Source organism: Rhinopithecus roxellana, chromosome 16 (genome assembly GCF_007565055.1).
Source record: "Rhinopithecus roxellana isolate Shanxi Qingling chromosome 16, ASM756505v1, whole genome shotgun sequence".
NCBI classification, from domain to species: Eukaryota; Metazoa; Chordata; class Mammalia; order Primates; family Cercopithecidae; genus Rhinopithecus; species Rhinopithecus roxellana.
Genome location: NC_044564.1, coordinates 24,114,155 through 24,131,577, shown reverse-complemented (window position 1 = coordinate 24,131,577; position 17,423 = coordinate 24,114,155). Strand labels below are relative to the sequence as shown.

General features: G+C 47.1%; 1 protein-coding gene across 1 annotated transcript; it reads right to left on the bottom strand.

Annotated features, from left to right (window-relative positions):
* Positions 1-9,731: 9,731 nt before the first annotated feature.
* Positions 9,732-16,931, bottom strand: LOC104680021 (protein FAM205A-like). The gene is made up of 4 exons (XM_010385808.2): positions 16,132-16,931; positions 15,437-15,482; positions 14,849-14,909; positions 9,732-13,836 (listed from the first exon to the last, which is right to left on the bottom strand). The coding sequence occupies exons 1-4, from the start codon at positions 16,273-16,275 to the stop codon at positions 10,077-10,079; spliced, it is 4,011 nt and encodes a 1,336-aa protein (XP_010384110.2). The 5' UTR covers positions 16,276-16,931; the 3' UTR covers positions 9,732-10,076.
* Between the last annotated feature and the right edge of the window lie 492 nt (positions 16,932-17,423).

The window sequence follows — 17,423 nt, the reverse complement described above, 5'->3', positions numbered from 1 at the left end:
AGAAAAGAGATCTTATATTTACTGACATAGTTATCATTTCTGCTCTTCATTTCTTGGTGTATATCCAGATTACTGTATGGTAATATTTGCCTTCTGCCTAAAGTACTTTCTATAAAGTTTCTTTTAGCTGGGTGCGGTGGCTCACACCTGTAATCCCAGCACTTTGGGAGGCCGAGGCGGGTGGATCACGAGGTCAGGAGATCAAGACCATCCTGGCTAACATGGTGAAACCCCGTCTCTACTAAAAATACAAAAAAATTAGCCGGGCATGGTGGCGGGCGTCTGTAGTCCCAGCTACTCAGGAGGCTGAGGCAGGAGAATGGCATGAACCTGGGAGGCGGAGCTTGCAGTGAACCGAGATCGCACCATTGCACTCCAGCCTGGGCGACAGAGCGAGACTCCGCCTCAAAAAAAAAAAAAGTTTCTTTTCATAAAGTTCTGTTGATGATGAATTGTTTCAGCTATTATATCTCTGAAAAAGTCTTTTATTTCACCTTTGTCTTTTTAAAATAGAGATAAAATTCACATACTATAACATTTGTATTTTAAAGTTTACAATTCATTGGTTTTTAGAATATTCAGTTATGAAACTATCATGACTAATTCCAGAGCATCCTCATACCTCCAAAAAGAGATTCCATACCCATTAGCAGTCATTTCTCATTCTGTACTTCCAAGAAAGGCAGGGTGTCATGAGCTTAGTGTGTATATGTAGTAGGGTTGTTATGTGCATGATTCCAGAATAATATGTTGCAATGGATGACAGTTTCCAAAACTTGGAGGCCCATCAGAATCACTTGTGGACCTTGTTTAAAAAATAGAATTAGAGGCATTACATCAGTTCTTAAATAGGATATCATCAGAGTATAGCCAAAGAATCTTTATTTTTACCACGTTGTCCAGGATTCTGCTGTGCAGGTAGTCTAGCATTTGGTGAGGTGCAGCCAGAAGAGCCATGTGGATCTATTCTGCTCCTCATTCGTACTTCATATGGGCACAGACCCAGTAGGAAGCAAAAAAAGATTGTCTGAAGAAGCTGGGGTGGTGCTCACCTAGGGAAGGGACTTTCCAGCCTGGCACTGCCTCTGAGAAAGCTAGGGGGAACATGGCAGGGAAGAGGAAGGGGCTGTGCTTCTTCCTCTCCTAAAATCACAGGTTCTCTGTCTCACTCAAAACATCCTGTTGTCCCTTGCCCTTGGTCATGCCATCCAGGAGGCCACTTGTTAGTGTCAGATGGTGTCCACAGCACCTTCAGGTCCCATCCTTGCCTACCTTTTCTAGATTCAGGAAGCTCTTTCTAGTATAGACTCTAAGCCCCTACCTGTGGCCTAGAGCCTTCAGTGGTTGAGCAGCCTCAGAGAGATGTTCCATCCTGGAGATGTTGGGGCCTTCATGCTTGGTCCTGTGGCTTAGAAACAAAGTTAGGAGCCCTGAAGGAAAGGAGGGAAGCTTTGCTGGAGGTGGCAACCTTGCTGGATGAAAAACTAGGTCGGAAAACAGCTGCCCTGAGAACAAGAATGGGATAGTGAGTCTCTGCCCACACTCTGGTCTGTGGGTGAACCTGGAAGCTTGAGAGGGAGGCACTGAGGTAGCCTAGAAGAGAGTGAGCCACACATGACTTCAGCCCTACCTGTGATGATGGATTCAGATTTAACACTCTATCATGAGACTGAGATCCTGGAAGAGGAACTGTGCTTATTCACATCTACCTCAGCCACAGTGTTAGCAGGCCCACTATCTCTCTAGGACAGGCACCTCGGCCAGTTCTGGAGTAGACATCCTAGGTTTGGGTGTTGCAAGAGTCTGGAAATCCCCGCATTGGAAAGGACCACATTCCCTTCAGCCTCAGGGCCTGTTTGCTCTTGCCTGGTAGAGTTTCCAGGGCAGCAGATGCTCCCAGCTTGGCAGGTAAGAGCCACAGAGGGGTATGGTGGGAATTTCAGCTCAAGGGCTGGGCTACTTCTGCAACAGAATTTGGAGTGGGCTGGGCCCTATAGGCCTGTATATCCGACAAGGATCACAGGGTCTGGGAGCATGGCTGCTCCTGGGTTGCCAGGTGAGCATTGAGTCTTCCAGGAACAAGATGCCCCATGGACTGTGCAGCTGTTATTGAAAGAGCTCCTAAGCTCCTGCGGGTATATAGGACACATATGTGTGTGCCTAGCATAGATATATGTATTCCTCAATGTGTAGCTACCTAGGGTTACAGTTAGAGTTAGAATTATGCTTAGAACAGCATTGATGTTATGGTTCCAGTTTGGAGTGAGGTAGTGGTAAGGATAGGGTGGGAATCATGGTGATGTTAAAGTAGGGTTTGGAACTGGTTTTGTGGTTCCTGTTGATAGAAGTTGGTGTATCTTAGATAAGGAAGGTGTTAGGGTTGGAGTAAGGCACTGCTGGCATTTAGAATTTAGCCAAGGAGATAAATTTCGTGTTGGAGGCTGATTTTAAGCTTTCAAGATAGTGTGGAGAGGGATTCAGGCTTATGCATAACCTGTGGTGTTAATCTTGCATAGATGACAGGTTGTTTGCTGTTTCTGGGCCCTCCACAGGTCATGGGTACAGAGTGGTCACTATGGCCATGGTCCAGCTAGGGGAGGTAGGCATTAAGCTGCTGGGGAGAGAGCGCATCAGTTTTGTATCTCAAACTTTTTTGGCCATGTAAACATTTTGGATCACAGTGACTAGCATTACCTGTCTGAGGTACAGTTGTTCCTTCTTATTTGAAAAACTATGATTTAAAAGTTTCTTTGGGAATGGGGTTGGAGTTGGGTTTAGAGGTATGGTCGATAGGGGTGGAATTGTGGTTAACATAAAGTTTAGGCTAGAGCTACATATGAGATCATGTCTTGTGTAAGGGTTTTGTAACTGGGGAACCAGGACCTGATTCTTCATGGTTTCCCGATGATAACCTGGACTAAGTGTGTCTGTCTGGTTTGTTCTTTCCTTGTGTCTGTTAACTCAGAGTCTGAGAGTCAGGACCCTGCAAGGATGGAGCCAAAAGTAAATTGGGGGCCCTCGGGGTGATGGGTGTGTAGGCGAAGGATGAGGCTGCTGAAGAGGGCAGTGGACTCTCTTCCTGACCCTGATATTCTTTAAGAGAACATGGCCACATTGTTGAGACCAGGGGTATGCACGTGAATCCATAACTATCCTATTAAAGACAAGCAATGGGACAGAAGTGACAAACCAGAGTTTAAAGGAGAGATGAGCCTAGTCTGAGGTAGCCTAGAGGATTTATGGAGGAGACGGGCTTTGCAGAATGGATTTGTACTGCATTTGTGTCTATGGGTCTATAAGATGGGCTGTCTGTTGTGTGTGCAAAACTGTCTTTGTGTCTCTGTGTTTGTGCCTGTGTTTGCTCGAGCATGTCTGATGCAGGGTGTTCATGAATCTGTGAACACCCAAGGACTCACGAACACCCAAATCCAAGTTCATGAGTCCAAGAACACCCAAGTCATGTCCAAGGAAGACATAAGTGTGTCTTTCTTGATATGTCTGGGCTTACTCTGAACTCTTAGGTTGGTGCAAAAGTAATAGTGGTTTTAGCCATTATGGCAAAACCATATGTGTGTCATTCTGCCCTGGCCCCACACTGTATCTTTCCCCTCTCCCCTGACACACACTTGCTGCTAGCACAATTTACTGCAAGGGGGGCTTCCCATGGGTCAGTCTGCCTGCCCATGTGTCAGTCTGGATTCCCATGGGTCAGTCTGCCTGCCCAGGGACCTGCCCCTGTGGCCTTTGTATTAGCCCTGACCTTGGAATTGACACACTCTGGAAATTCCCTAGTATGCTGCTTGCCTGGCCATGGACCAGGCAAGAACACGAGAGAAGTTTATAGTGGAGGAGAGGGACAAGGCAGGAAAGGGGGGCAGTTGGCAGCACCCACCCCTCCTTCTGGAAACCGATCTCACTGGCCCCTTCCCAGGCCCCCCTCTCCCTCCCCATGCTTTCCCAGAGTCCTGGCCTCACTGTCTTCGGGCATGAGAATGCACAGACCTCTGCAAGCCTGGTCAGCCCTGTGAGGCATCTGTTCCTTTGTGTCCCCAAGCACTTTACATGCCTGCATTGTGCTTACCTCTCATATTCCCACCTGAGCTCAAGGAAGTTCTCCCTTCTCTCCTGTCCCTGCAGTGGACACAGAGGCCATTCTGGCCCTTCCATCTATGACAGTCCTGGCCTAGACCATGGGCTCCAGAGGCCAGGTAGAGCATTCGGCCCTGGTTGGCTGGTTAAACAGCAGAGGCTCAGCCACCTTCTACATGGTGCAGGAAGCAGTGTCTCCATGGGGTCTATTCCTGTGTTCATCCTGTGTCCCTTACCCTCCCTGCCTGGGCTGCAGTGAGCAGGTACAGAAGTGAAGCATCCATGGTCCCTGCCCTCAACAACCCAGCACTGAACAAAAATGATGTGCGGAGAAGCCACCCTCCTCCCACTGCTGGTGGTCGGTTTCCTGAAATTCCCTCTAGCCAATTCTGAAGTGCCCTTCTGGAAAGCCCAAGAGAAGAGCTCTAGAAGGTCAGGGCCCTTCACCATGACATGATGTTACCTGAGTGTGCCGAAGGTGAACCCAAAGATCCTAGGCAATCACTGATATATTCCTAGCATCTACCCCCAAATCTGAAGTAGTAAATTCTTGAGTTTATACCCTTCATGTGACTTTTGCTTCTTGCCTCTCTTCACCCTGGGGAAGATAGAACATGGATTTGTGCAGGGATTATGGGATGAGCAAGGCTTCACCCACCATCAGCATTCCACATAAGTCATAGGCTATGACTTCGATTTCTCTTAGCTCTTGACTTTGCCAAGAACTCAGAATCCTGAAGCTATCAGTTTCAGCTCATTTCTCTGCCCCTGGGACTTCTGTCAGCAGCATGAGCCCATGCTGGCCTCAAGCAGGTAGGAACCTGCAGGGAACCATGGAAAGGACCCGCTCCACCCTAAACCAGGATGTGTGCATGCTAACCCCTGGCTCCCTACCTGATGCTGCTGTGACCCTTCTGAGTCAATTCACTTCATTCTGGGCCTCCCTCTATTCTCCTAGCTGTGTGGCTGCCTGCCCCGCTCCCACCAGGGAGGGAGGATGTGCCTGTCACAAGACCTCCTTTGCTCTTTGGGGATGCTTTAGAAAAACACCTGTTGAATGTTAGTTCAGCAGGCCTGAACTTTGTGCTTCTCCGTCCTGGAGACCATCCATGGGCTGGGCCCCCACCCCTTAGGCACAGAATCAGCATTCAGAGCAGGGACACATGCATGTTTCTTCCCATCCTGGATCTTCTGTATTCAAGCAGTAGACACATTGTGCTAAATGCTGGGGTCCTATCAGAGGAAGCAAGTCGTGCCACCTTCTCCTCCTGATGATGGGATGGTGAGTGATCTTGGGTTTCCTTAGGAACCAGGAACGTCCCACTGTCCCTCAAAACATGTCATAAAGAAGTCACAGTACTTCTTGCCCTTTGTCTAGCTCTTGGCTCCTCTGTGGTAGGTCAGAAGGGGAATGCGGAGGTGCCATCTCCTGAGGGATAATAGCTGTCCAAAATTGATGTCCCTCCCATCTTCTCAGGGCAGCCTATTTGTCTTCCTGTTTCCCTGTCCTCTCCTCCCATCCATATAACCTCCTTGATCCCTCATCTCACTGAGCACTGGGATGCCACCCTTGCCCTATTTCTCCATCTCCAGCCTCATGCTCTTGCTCAGCCTCCATGCATTTAGAGCTTTTTCTGTGATCTCTCTTGCTGGTACAGTCTTCCAAGAGCGCCTGCTGCACAGATATCATCAGCAACTTTTAACCACCTTTCCCCACCCACCTACCACTCACACTGCCACCAACTGCTTGGGCCCTAATAAAAACTTTCCATAGTAACTTCCAGAATCCCTCTCTACCTCCTGCTTTCTAGCTTTGGCTCTGCATGCCATTCTCCCTTCCCACAGCCATGCCCCCTTCCCAGCTTCTCACTCGTCCCTCTGGGTCTGTGCCCACACTCTTGTATATGTAAAATAAACCTTTTTCTTCCCTCATCCACAAAGTTCCCTCTCATTAACAATGCCTTCTATCTACCACCAGTGTCTGTACTTTTAACCAAAGCCAGCCCCTTGACTTGGGAATTCACTTCTATTCTGTGTCCTCTACAACAGGGCATTGCTCCAGTAGCTCTTCCCTCTTTTCTTCATCAGTTTATCCCTTTCAACTGAATCTTTCCCATTAACATCCAACGTGCTATGTATCTCATATTTTTCAAAAACTCTCTCTGAATCCCATGTTCTCTTTCTGCTAGTTCCTCATTTTTCTGCACCTCTCTGGAACAAACCTCCTTGAATACATGATTATACTTGCTATCACCAATTGCTCTCCTTCCATTGTATCTTGAATCCACTCCCGTCACACCTTCATCACTCATCTAATTCTGTTTTTCTTAATGTCACAGAGGATCTCTATGTTTCTAAATTGAATGCCGTTCATCTTACTTGGCTAGTTGGCAACTGGTTATGCAATTGATCACTTTCTCTTTGAAATACTTTCCTCTCTTTGCTTTCAGTACACCACACTCTTCTGTTTTTCTTCCTACCTCACTGGCTAATACTTCTTCGTTCCTCTACTTACTGGTTCCTCCTTTTATTCCCAGTTAACTTTAGAGTGTCCTAGCCCAGTCTTTAGATCTCTCCATTTACACTTAGTTCCATGGTGATGTTATCCAGTTGCATGGTTTTATCTATATCTATATCTATATCTATATCTATATCTATATCTATATCTATATCTATCTGTCTGTTATCTGCAACCAGGACCCTCCCTGAGGACCATCAGGCTTGCTTCTGTGTTGAAGATAGACTGTTGGGGATATGGTATCAGGATAAAAGGGGGACCTTATGATGTGACTGCAGTAATGGTAGCAGTAGAGAGGGTGAGAAGTGGTCATGTTCTGGATGGATTTTTGAAGTAAAGACAACAGGATTTACTGATGGAACGGATGTGGACTGTTAGGGAAAAAAATTCAAGAATGACACTATTGTTTTTGTCCTGAATTACTGGAAAGATGGAATTGTCCTTAACTAATGTGAGAAATACCATGATTAGAGCAGATTTGGTGTGTGTAAATGGATGATGATGGTGGGTGGGCAGGGAATCAAGAGTTCATTTTTATATAGGTTGAGATGAATATTTGATATCCAAATATATATGTTGATTAGGCAATTTGAACCTATGAGACTATCTACCTCATGAGATGATGAGCTCCTCTGGGGCAAGGCTTGTGTCTTGTTTGTTGTGTTTGGCATAGTACTTGGCACATAGTGAGTAAGTACTCCAATATTTTGATTGTTGAATGTGAGATGTTTTTCAAAGTATTTTTATTGTGACCGTCTGGGATCCTCCTGACCAGCTAATTACTTCCTCCTGTGGCACAACCTCACACCTTATAGCACTCATCACAAAGATGTAATGCTTTCTCTGCCTCCCCAGCACAGACTTGGATTCAACTAATATAAGGTATTACTATGCATTAGCTACTTTCTTAGGCCCTGGGGTAATGAGGCATATTTTAACCATTCAGGCAAGTTAAGAATGAGAAACTGAACTACAAGGAGAGTCAGTAAAAATAGAGGAAAGGGGGCTAACTTGAGAGTCATCAAGATTAGAACTCAGTGACTGTCTTGATGTATGAACTGAGCAAAAAAGTGAATGTGTAGTGATAACATTCCCTGACTTTGGAAATCAATTTGGTGAGGTAGAGGTTTTGAATTAATTTGCATTGTCTTTGTAACAAGATAGAGTTTTGTGTCAGTTGTTGAATATACAGTTTGGAGCTCAGGGGAAAGACTGGGTCAGAAATGTGGCTTTGAGAATCACCAGTACATTAACAGTAATTGAGGTTTGGGGTATGGATGTATAATTATCCCCCTTTTCCAGATAAAGAAACTGGGGCTCAGAAATGTTAAGTAACTCGTCAAATATCTGAGCTAGAATTCTAAACTTCATTTTTCCCCACATTCCATTCTTGTGACTTTGACCTTAAAATCTGCATTCTCCCTGCAGGGTCAGACATTTGTCCTAAAAGTTACAAAAACACTTGCTCAAGAATTTTGTAATATTTTCTCTGTGCTGTTTTATTGCCCTTTGTTCATGTTTATCATTTTGCCCTAAAATCATTCTTTGGTCACTTCAGCCAGAAATTTCCTTCCAGAGGGAAGGGGGTGACCCAAATCTTTTACTCATGTTTAACCTATTGAGTGGAGCAAGCACAACCTTGAGCTATGCTGTTCTGCCATGGTTCCTTAAGAGGTCAGGGGTTCCAGGGAGACTAGTGCCTACCTTAACCCAAGTAACTGGAGAAGGAAGGACAAGGTCCCCTTAGGTCTCCTTAGAGGGTCCAGGGAATATGAGTATGATGGCCCTTATTAAGAGGCTTGATGTGTGACCAGGATTACCAAAGCTGCCTTTGGTGGTGGATCACTCACCCAGTGATGGTGCTGAGATCGGAGTGGGAGGCTCAACTGAAAAGGTAGCATGAAAGAACTCTAGGAATGTCTTGGTATGGCAAGCTACACTGAGAGAGCTCCCAAAGCAGGTCTGTAGGAGGGACTTTGTTTAATCTGTGTGTGAGGGAGAATGTGAATAGGATATCATTTGGAGGGGCTTACATTTCTTAGCAGCTCCTTACAGATCTCAGCTTGCCACTCAACCTCCCTCTTGGACTTCTTCATTTCTTTCCAAAGGTTTCAGAGAATTCCACATAATATTTCAATTAATAATAACTATGTATTTCCCTGAATAGCAAAATATTGGACATTCCTAGAGGGAGGCAAAAGGGCCAGAGTCCCATCACCTCAGTTATGAGCAGCTGATCTCGTTGTTAGACTCATGTGTGGCATTAAATTCTAGATTTGTGGTCACTTTCTGTGTTAACTTTCCAAAAGCCTTGTCTTCTTTTGACAGCCAAGGTGATTGACTTTGGTGTTTTCAGAAATGCAGTGGCACACAATGAAGAGATGTAGAAGGGTGAGCCATCCTTGACCGGAAAAAGTGTAGGAGTCACCCCCTGCGGGAAAGGCACCAGGTAGATCCTGGGAGGGGCTTCAGCTGACTGGGTGTCCACTGTTAGTTACTGTGAAGGTAAATTCAAGGAGCAAGGATCGTGGCAAAGAGGGTGGTAGAGAAGGACTCCAGGCACAGGTGGTATAGAAACAGTAGGGCTGGGTATAAGCTGCTGGCAGTAACTTGACAGGCTCACATATGTTTAGAAAATCTCTTATATTTGTGGTTCTTTCCCAGAAACTTCAGTGCTCAACTCCCTGCCCTTCATCACACTAAGGGCAAGCAGAACCAAGCTCAGTGATCCCTCCCCAAAGCACTTGGGCCTTGGGTTTGCCTCCTGGCTCTAGGCTCGTTTAGCACCAAGCAAACTGTCTTTTCTCCATTCTCATGCCCTGGTCAGGCATGAGAATCAGCTTTTGTCACAGACACTCAGACCTCCAACTACATGCCCCTGCTCCCTACCAACCCCTGGGCCTGTGGAACAAGCCCTTTTCCATTTTCTACTGTGATCTCATTCCAGGAGGCTTCCATTTCATGCAACTGAGAGGCAGTGGAGGTAGTAAACAGGCAGCAGGATTAGAGCTGGCTCCAAGATGGCTTTTCTAAAAAGATCTTCCCAGTATAAACAGGGAGAAGTCAGAGGAGAGTCATTCATCTGGATCTGACATCTGTCATATTAGATATTGTGTTTTGATAAACACAAAAGCATCTCCTCAAGGAGGGAATACTGTGGCACTCCTCTAAAATGAACCATCTGAATGGTGGGTTAAAGCTCCTTCCCTAGACAGGAAGGTCTTTTTAGCCTCCCTCACACCTTCCCTTAACACAATACAGTGGAGATAAGGAGCAGACAGGCAACGTATTGCTAAGAAATATAGAGTGTATTTCTGGTGGCACCCTGCCCCACCAGCACATTTATGGAAATGACAGTACTGGTCCTCTGGAGGGCTGCAGCAGCTGGGGAGCCTATAAACTCTTTTTCATGGTTCTGTGTGTTCTCCTTGAGCAGACCAATGTTTCTATCTGAACTGAGGGTCAGGAGCTAGGGTGGGTGCCCTGGTTGGGTGGCACAAGCCTCTCGAGGACAGTGATGAGGGCAGTGGCGGAGGTGGCCCGGGGCTGAGGCAGAGCCAGCTTGTCTGGAGTGTAGCCACGGCTTGTTGTCTAGGGACTGGGGACCATCCAAGAAAGCTGGGCCCACCAGCTTCTCAGAAGGACAAGATTGGGCCTTGGAGTACCCTGTCAGCTTCTCTGTCTTACTTCTTCCCACAGCACTCTTGGCTGGAGCCAGGCTCTTTGCAACATTTTCTTTTCTGGTTTTGGCCACCTTCGCAGCAGCTGAGAACATGGAGTCCTCATGCCCTTTGCCTTTTGTCTTGGGGTTAATATGCTGCAGAAAAGATTTAATTTTATTTCTCAAGCTAGACTCTGGAAGGCTGGGCTTCATTTGTGTATGGGCTGGCATCACCTGCCCATGCAAAACCTGGCCTTGCAAAGTTTGGCCCAGAAAAGGCTTACCCTGAGTTGGTTGCCTCAGGAGAGGCTGACCCTGTGAAGCCTGGGGCACCACAGTCTGGGCATTCTCAGGAATTATCTCTGGTTCAAGGATGACATTTAGCTCGGTTTGATTGTCTTGAAGGTCATTGTCAGATTCTTTCTCCCCAGGGACTCGTGGAGGTAGCTGTGGGAGCTTAAACTGAGGGTGATGCTGGGAGCTGTGTTGACAGGGATCAGCAAGATGAAAGCTACGGCTCCATCGCCAGAAGCCTCGGGGTGTCTGGTTTGGAAGCCTCCCTGCTGGCCTCTGGTCTTCAGCAGGGGGTCTCTCTTCTCTGGTAGAGGAGTGCCCAAACCCCGTATCCCCTTCTCCATGGTCCCTGGCTGCTTTGGTTTCCTCTGGGTCCTCTCTCTTTCCTGCTAGCATGGGGACACAGGCTGGGTCTTTGCTCTTGCCAGGGCTTTGGGGCTCAGGGCCCCAGGGTTCCTCCATGCTGGGCTTGTTCACACTGGCCTCCACCTGAACACAAAGCATGTGGGTCTCTGTCATGTCCCCACTGGGTTGTGAGATCTTGGAGACCCAGTGGGCAGAATCCTTGAGTACTGCTTTGGAACCAGATTGCCTTTGGTTCTGCTGCACTGCCTTCAAGTCATTGGCCAGCTGTTCTTTAAGGTGAACCCCTTCTGGATTAGGGGCAGGAAGAGTGTCTGGTGGGATGGGCAGTTCTTGGAGCAATGCCTCCCCTTGGTGGTTTAGACTTTCAAGAGACTTCTTTGTGGATATGTTCTCTGGTGCTGTAGCAGTTTGTTCCCTGGACTCCCTTGCCTTAATGGGAATTCCCCATTGTATCTCTAGGACCTTTTTTCTCAGGTGGAAGTTTAGTTTGGTCAAGATATGTGTCTGGAGTGAGTGGGGGTTAGCAGGATGTGTCTGGCTTTCTAGAGGCAGCATCTCCATTGTTCCTTTTACTGACACCGCAGACTGGAATTCTTTTGCAACATCTGTACAAGTCTCATTGTTGCCTTGAGGGCATGGCCCAAGGCTTATACGCTGTTCTTCAAATGAAACCATCTGAGTCAGAGGCTCTGCTGGGATTTCCATAAGCGCAGGCACCATCTCTGTGATGACAGATTGGCTAGTGACTGCCGGGGCCAGGGCCCTGGAGAGCGCCACATAATACAGAGCAGGGAGCCCGGACAGGAAGGCCAGATACTTGTGCTGTAAAGTTGTCTCCAGTTTCTCAATGGCTTCCACGGACAAGACTCGGAGCAGCTTAGGGTGTTGAGTGACAGTACCTGGTAAGACCTGTTGCTGCTGATCAAGGGCTGTTGGCATCCAGGGCATAACTTTGTGATGTAGGTCTGGGTCACTTGCTGCCTGCAGTTCCAGAAGCTGGTTTTCTGGAATGCAGGGTAAAGGAGCCACTGCCAGGACCCCAGAAATTCTGCATTTCCAGGACCTATGTACACAGGCAGGGATCTTGCCCTGGTGGATCTGTCCACATTTGGAGTCCATGTGGTTCTGCAATATTGCCTTGGCCTGGGTTAACAAGTGTGGCATGGGGATGGACACTGAGGCCACAGTGGGTGACAGCACAGCACAAGCCCCTTTGGCCTCTAGGGCTACAGGCTTGGGGATGCTCACATTGGCTAGGGCTGGGCTGCTGTAGGACACAGTCTGTTGGTTAGTGGAGGTAAGGAGCAGCTGGATGGACTGCTGGATCTTCTGAGGCAGGCCCCAGCGATGGTGAATCAACTGTTTCTGGATATGGAATTCCAGCAGCTTCCGGGCATGCTCCGGGAAGAAGAGTAGCTCTCTGGTGAGCACTGAGATGGACTTCCCTGGCTGGGAAGTTGTCATGGTCTCAGGAGACTGAGCTTTGCCACAGGGCTCATGCTGCATGAGGCACTGGGTGTGCTGAGACCTCTGGAGGGCAGTTGGCCAGCCCCACTGAAGCTGGAGTTGCCTCTGTAGCAGATGCCACTCCAAGGCTTCACACTCGGCCAAAGTCAGAAATGGGACATTGATCTGAGCTTGTTGATGGTCAGATGGAGACACCCAATTTGGGGAAAGTGGGGAAGAGCATGGGGCTGACTGGGATGAAGTTTTAGGGAGCAGTTGGGGGAGGGAGAGTTTGTTGAAGAGAAAAGCATCCTTCAAAGGGGGCTTGGGCACATTTTCATTCTTGGGGAGGCCTTGAGAGCCCATGAAAGTGGCAACCAGGGACTCACTGTGCAGAGAAGGGAGCCCACAGAATAGCTGGCTGTATTTCTGCTGGAGATCACTCCCTGAGTCATTATCTTGTCCCCCAGACAGTAGATGGGGGTCACGTAGGGCTTTAAGGGCTGGAGAGGGCAAGGCTAGAGCCATAGGGTTTGGGCTTTGCTGACAGTGGTGTCTTTGTTCTGGGTTCATGGTGGACCATTCAGAAACCCAGAAGGTCTGGATGGGCTGGCCAGACACACATGAATACCAGGTCTGTAGGGAAATGGTCTGAAATCTATGAAGAGAGACCTGAGAAGTATTATTCAGGTTGAAAGAAACTGGCTGGTCATTTCCAGGTTGGTAATACAATGGTGGGTTTGGCATAAGCTGCCTCAGGGACTCCTCCACACGTCTGGGGAGCCCCCACCTCTGGAAATGCATCCATTTTTTAACATGTACCTCAAGAAGCCTCAGCACTTCAGGACTGAGAAATGGCAGGTGGGCAGGGAGGACCATATGCAAGGCCATCGGATGCGTTGGGTTCAGGGTTTCTGGGTTCAGGGACAGCAAGGAGACCTGGGAATTCAAGTGATGCTGGCCTTGGTTCCCCTGGACAAAGCTGGGGTTGCTCTGCATCATCTCCTCCTGGTTCAGTGGAACCCTTGGCTCCTCAAGCCTTGAAGAAGCTGTGGTATTTGGGCCTGTGAGTACATCTGGCACTTGAAATTCCTGCCCTAGCTGGAGGTGATCAGCCCAGTAATCTTGTATGCCATCTGCATACGTTGACTGGGCAGCTGACTGGGTTAAAGATTCCTCATCTGTTAATTGTGACAGTGTTGGGGTTACAGATGCCAGTGAAAGTTCTCTGGTGTTTCTAGAATGGAGCTCTAGACTCTGCTCAAAGGATACACTAGACACAGACAAGATCTCTAGGCAAGAGGAGACTTGTGATGGACTCCTCGATAAAGTTGGGGAGATCTGGTCATTCTCACCCACCAGCAATTGCTGAATCTCCAGAGCCATGGCATTGCAGATTTGGCAACAGAGATCTGTACATAGGATTCGCCGCAGACTTCCCTCCGGGGGAAGCCAGCCCAGGCTGGAAAGGGAAACATGGCAAACATTAATGATGGAGCGACATCTACCTTCTTGGAAGAGTGTGGGCTAGGGTTGGTGTTGCCCTTCCCTAGTCCTGCAAGTCTAGAAGCCTATACCTCCTTCATGTCTACTCCTCTACTTTGCTTCTTAAGAAAATGGCATTTGGTAAGGTATGGTGGGCTGGGGGTTAGGGCTTGTTGGACAAGGCCTCAGAAAACCCACAGAAGGGCACGGCCCTCAGAGAAGACTGGGAGCTGAGTTCTGTGTTGGCCTTGTTGAGAAGCTGAACTAGGAGAAAGGAACCAAGCATGTGGAAGAGTCAGTTGGTTAGCTTATGGGGCATAACCAGGAATATCACAAGGCAGAACTGTCTTGCAGTCTCATTTGAGGCTAAGAAACCCAAAGCCTAGTTTTCAGTACATCTAAACTGTGGAAAATGAGGTTTATGTGGTACTTATGCATTCTGGGGACTATGAGATATCCCTGATGATGTACCCAACATCTCCTGGGAATCAATCTTTTTCTCTAGAAATCTTAAGAGGATAAGATGATAGGCTACTGTCTTAGGGCTGTGTTAGAAACTGGACTCCCTGAATATAGAACTAAAGGAGGTAATATCATCAGGGTTCATCTTGCTCAGCTGAGTCTGCCCATGTAAGGGTGTAACTGTAAAGAGAATGCGACATGGGTGACTTCCTCATGCAAAATCCATTCTCTTGATTGGATAACGTATCTCAGAACTGAGTAGAACCCCATATAATGTCTTTTATGAATAACGTACTAGTAAAATCCTGAATTTCAGAATTACTGTGACCCTATCGCAAATCAGTATTGGGTGACTCTCCTCCTGAGATGATTATGCCTTTACAACCCTCTCAACTAGTGAACCAGCCTCCATCGTGTATATCTCCCTCCCAGCCCTTTTTCCATCTCCTCAGTCCTGCCCCAGGCTAAACGAAAAAATCACCACAGGCCAGGCTGGTGTTTAGAGACTACAAATAGCAATAGATCACCTTTTCATGACAGAGAGCAGCTCTTGTGGCTTCTCAGCTTCTTCCTGAGAAAGTCTCCTAGCTGAGGAACCAGAAGCCATTGTTATAGTAGTCAGTGGCATGGTAGAGTTTTCAGAGTAGCTATAGGAGATTGGAGGCCTTTGACTCTCAGCAAGAAGACACTGAGAACCCTAATTATAAATGCTTTAAGGCCTTTCTGTGCACAGTGTAATGAATCATGACTTGTTCTCCTGTGCCCATTTTTATTTGACCTTAACAACCATACTGTGAGTGAGAGAATCATCAGATGCCCATGTTATGGCAAACAAGACTGACAGATGAAGTGACTTGCACAGGTTTTAAAACTAGTAAATGACACAGCTAAGGACATCTGCACTATTTCCTCAATTCTTTATTCCCATGGGAATAATGTAGCGACTTTTGGAATGTTTCCGAGGTAAGATTTCCCACCCATGGAAGTTTCAGTATGGGGAACTGGAGTCTTCAGTGGCAGAGCACCTGGCTCCTGGCTCCAGGGGTTATAGAGGGACAGGATTCATGGGAAACACCCACAGTGGAAGGGAGTCAGAGGAGAGATTGGGACTTTACCTGTTGATGCTGCATCTCTAGCTCTTTGCCTGACTTTTTGGTGACGCTTAAAAGACAAAAACATTAGAATGTGAAGCTGGAACACCATTTTCTTTCTCATGTCCAAAATGAGACTTACATACATTTTCCACTCCCTTTCTGTATATCTATCTGTGTTTTGTACACTCTCCTGGATTTTCTCTGCCTATTCCAGCTTTTTACCCCATTTTCCTTCTCTGCTTATTTCTGATTCACCTGGAGGATTTTCCATATTCTTTACCTCCCATCTGATTCCCAGATAAGTCCTGCTGGATGCTGACGATGAAGCAAGAGAAAGGATGGTACAGATCAAAGAGTATGTGGTTCTAATACCCAAAGACCGGTTTATAAACACCTTAAAGGGCCACCAACCAAAAAAGTGCCCCCATATTGTGAGGTCTTCTGAGATCCAGTGAGATAGATCCCATATCATCTAGGTCTCTATTCAAGTCAAATGGAAAGCTTCTTGGCTTTTCAATTAGAGTATGGTTCAGGGAAGACCTGATAAGGAATTACTTTTAGGATCTGAGAAGGAAAAGACTGTATAAAAGTAACTAAAGGTATGGCATAAAACTTGGAGGAGAGGGGCAGTGGGGTCAATAAGGAAGGACTCTGGAGCTTAAAAGCATATTATCTGAGGCTTAATTAGTTCAGTTGGAATCATAGTGTTGCCCTACCCGGCAGCAGCTCCTTTTAGCTTCCAAGTTCAATTCATGGTGGCTCCTTTTCACTTGCCAGATGATTAGAATAATGATGAAGATGGAGCCATAGGTGTATAAGGGATATCCAACATCCCACAGAACAAAAGTAGGACTCAACATGGTCTAAACCTCATTAGCATGAGATCAGCCATCCCTATATCTGGGCATTCAGAGTTCTGGTGCCTAATGACTCCCAGTGCTAGGCCTTGTCATGTCCACCTCACAGAGGATGGAACTAGGCCACCAGACTGCATCACAAAGCCCTCCTATTTCATAAGGCACCTGTAGTAGGGAAGCTCATGTGGTGATTCAGTCTGTAGATGAGGGTGTTTTGAGCCTGGGACTGAAGGTGCCACAAGCAGTGTCTATTTCCTAGTCTGTCTTCACTCTCCACTCCCTATACCAGCCTGATGGCTCGGCTCTCTCCTTCACAACTGTATGGTCACCTGTCCTCAGAAAACTGAGTGATTTGGCATAGGGGCACCTTATGAGAAGGGGTGGTTAGGCCAGAGGAACCTCCACTAACTCTCCCACTTGTTTTGGAAATATATCTGAGAAACACATGAATTTAGGGAGGGTGGAGTCTGGTTATGGCTTGGAAATGAAGATCTTTGGTGTTTCAGGCAATGGATGATTGGTAACAGAGGTGCAGGAAGGGGATCATGGCTTATGAGGTAGGGTGGTAGGGAGAGGCCAAGGTGGCCGTATCTATCCAGTCTGTGTGGCCTCAAGCTTGCAGATGGGTGGGGAGAGATTGTAAACGCTGCAATCTTTTGGAAGCACGTTAATGTGGCTCACTTCTGGAGTTCTGTCCAAAGCATGGTTTTCTAGAGCTGCCTCTGTCCTTGTTATAGCATTCTGCCTGCTCAGGGAGATGAATGCCTGTAGAGATGGATTAGTAGCCATTTCTGGCTTTGGGTCACGAACTGGTTGCTGCTTGTGGTCAGATCTGTTCATCTCTGGATGTATTCTGTTTGCTTGTAGGATTTTTATTGTTTGCTTGAGTTGGATTCTGGAAACTTTTAAAGCAGGGCAGATGTTTTCCACTTTTGCCTCAGGACCCATCACTCCTATACTCTGCCCATTAATTTATACATTTATGTTACCTGCTTAACCTCCATAAATATTGCAATACTTCCCTAACAGTCAATGATTTCTGAATATCCTTAGAAGGTGTTGCCTTGGTGAGAATGGTTACAGCCAAAAGCGGAGAAAAAAATTATTGGGCTCAAAATCTTTGAACATTCATCCAGTATCCCATCCTTTAC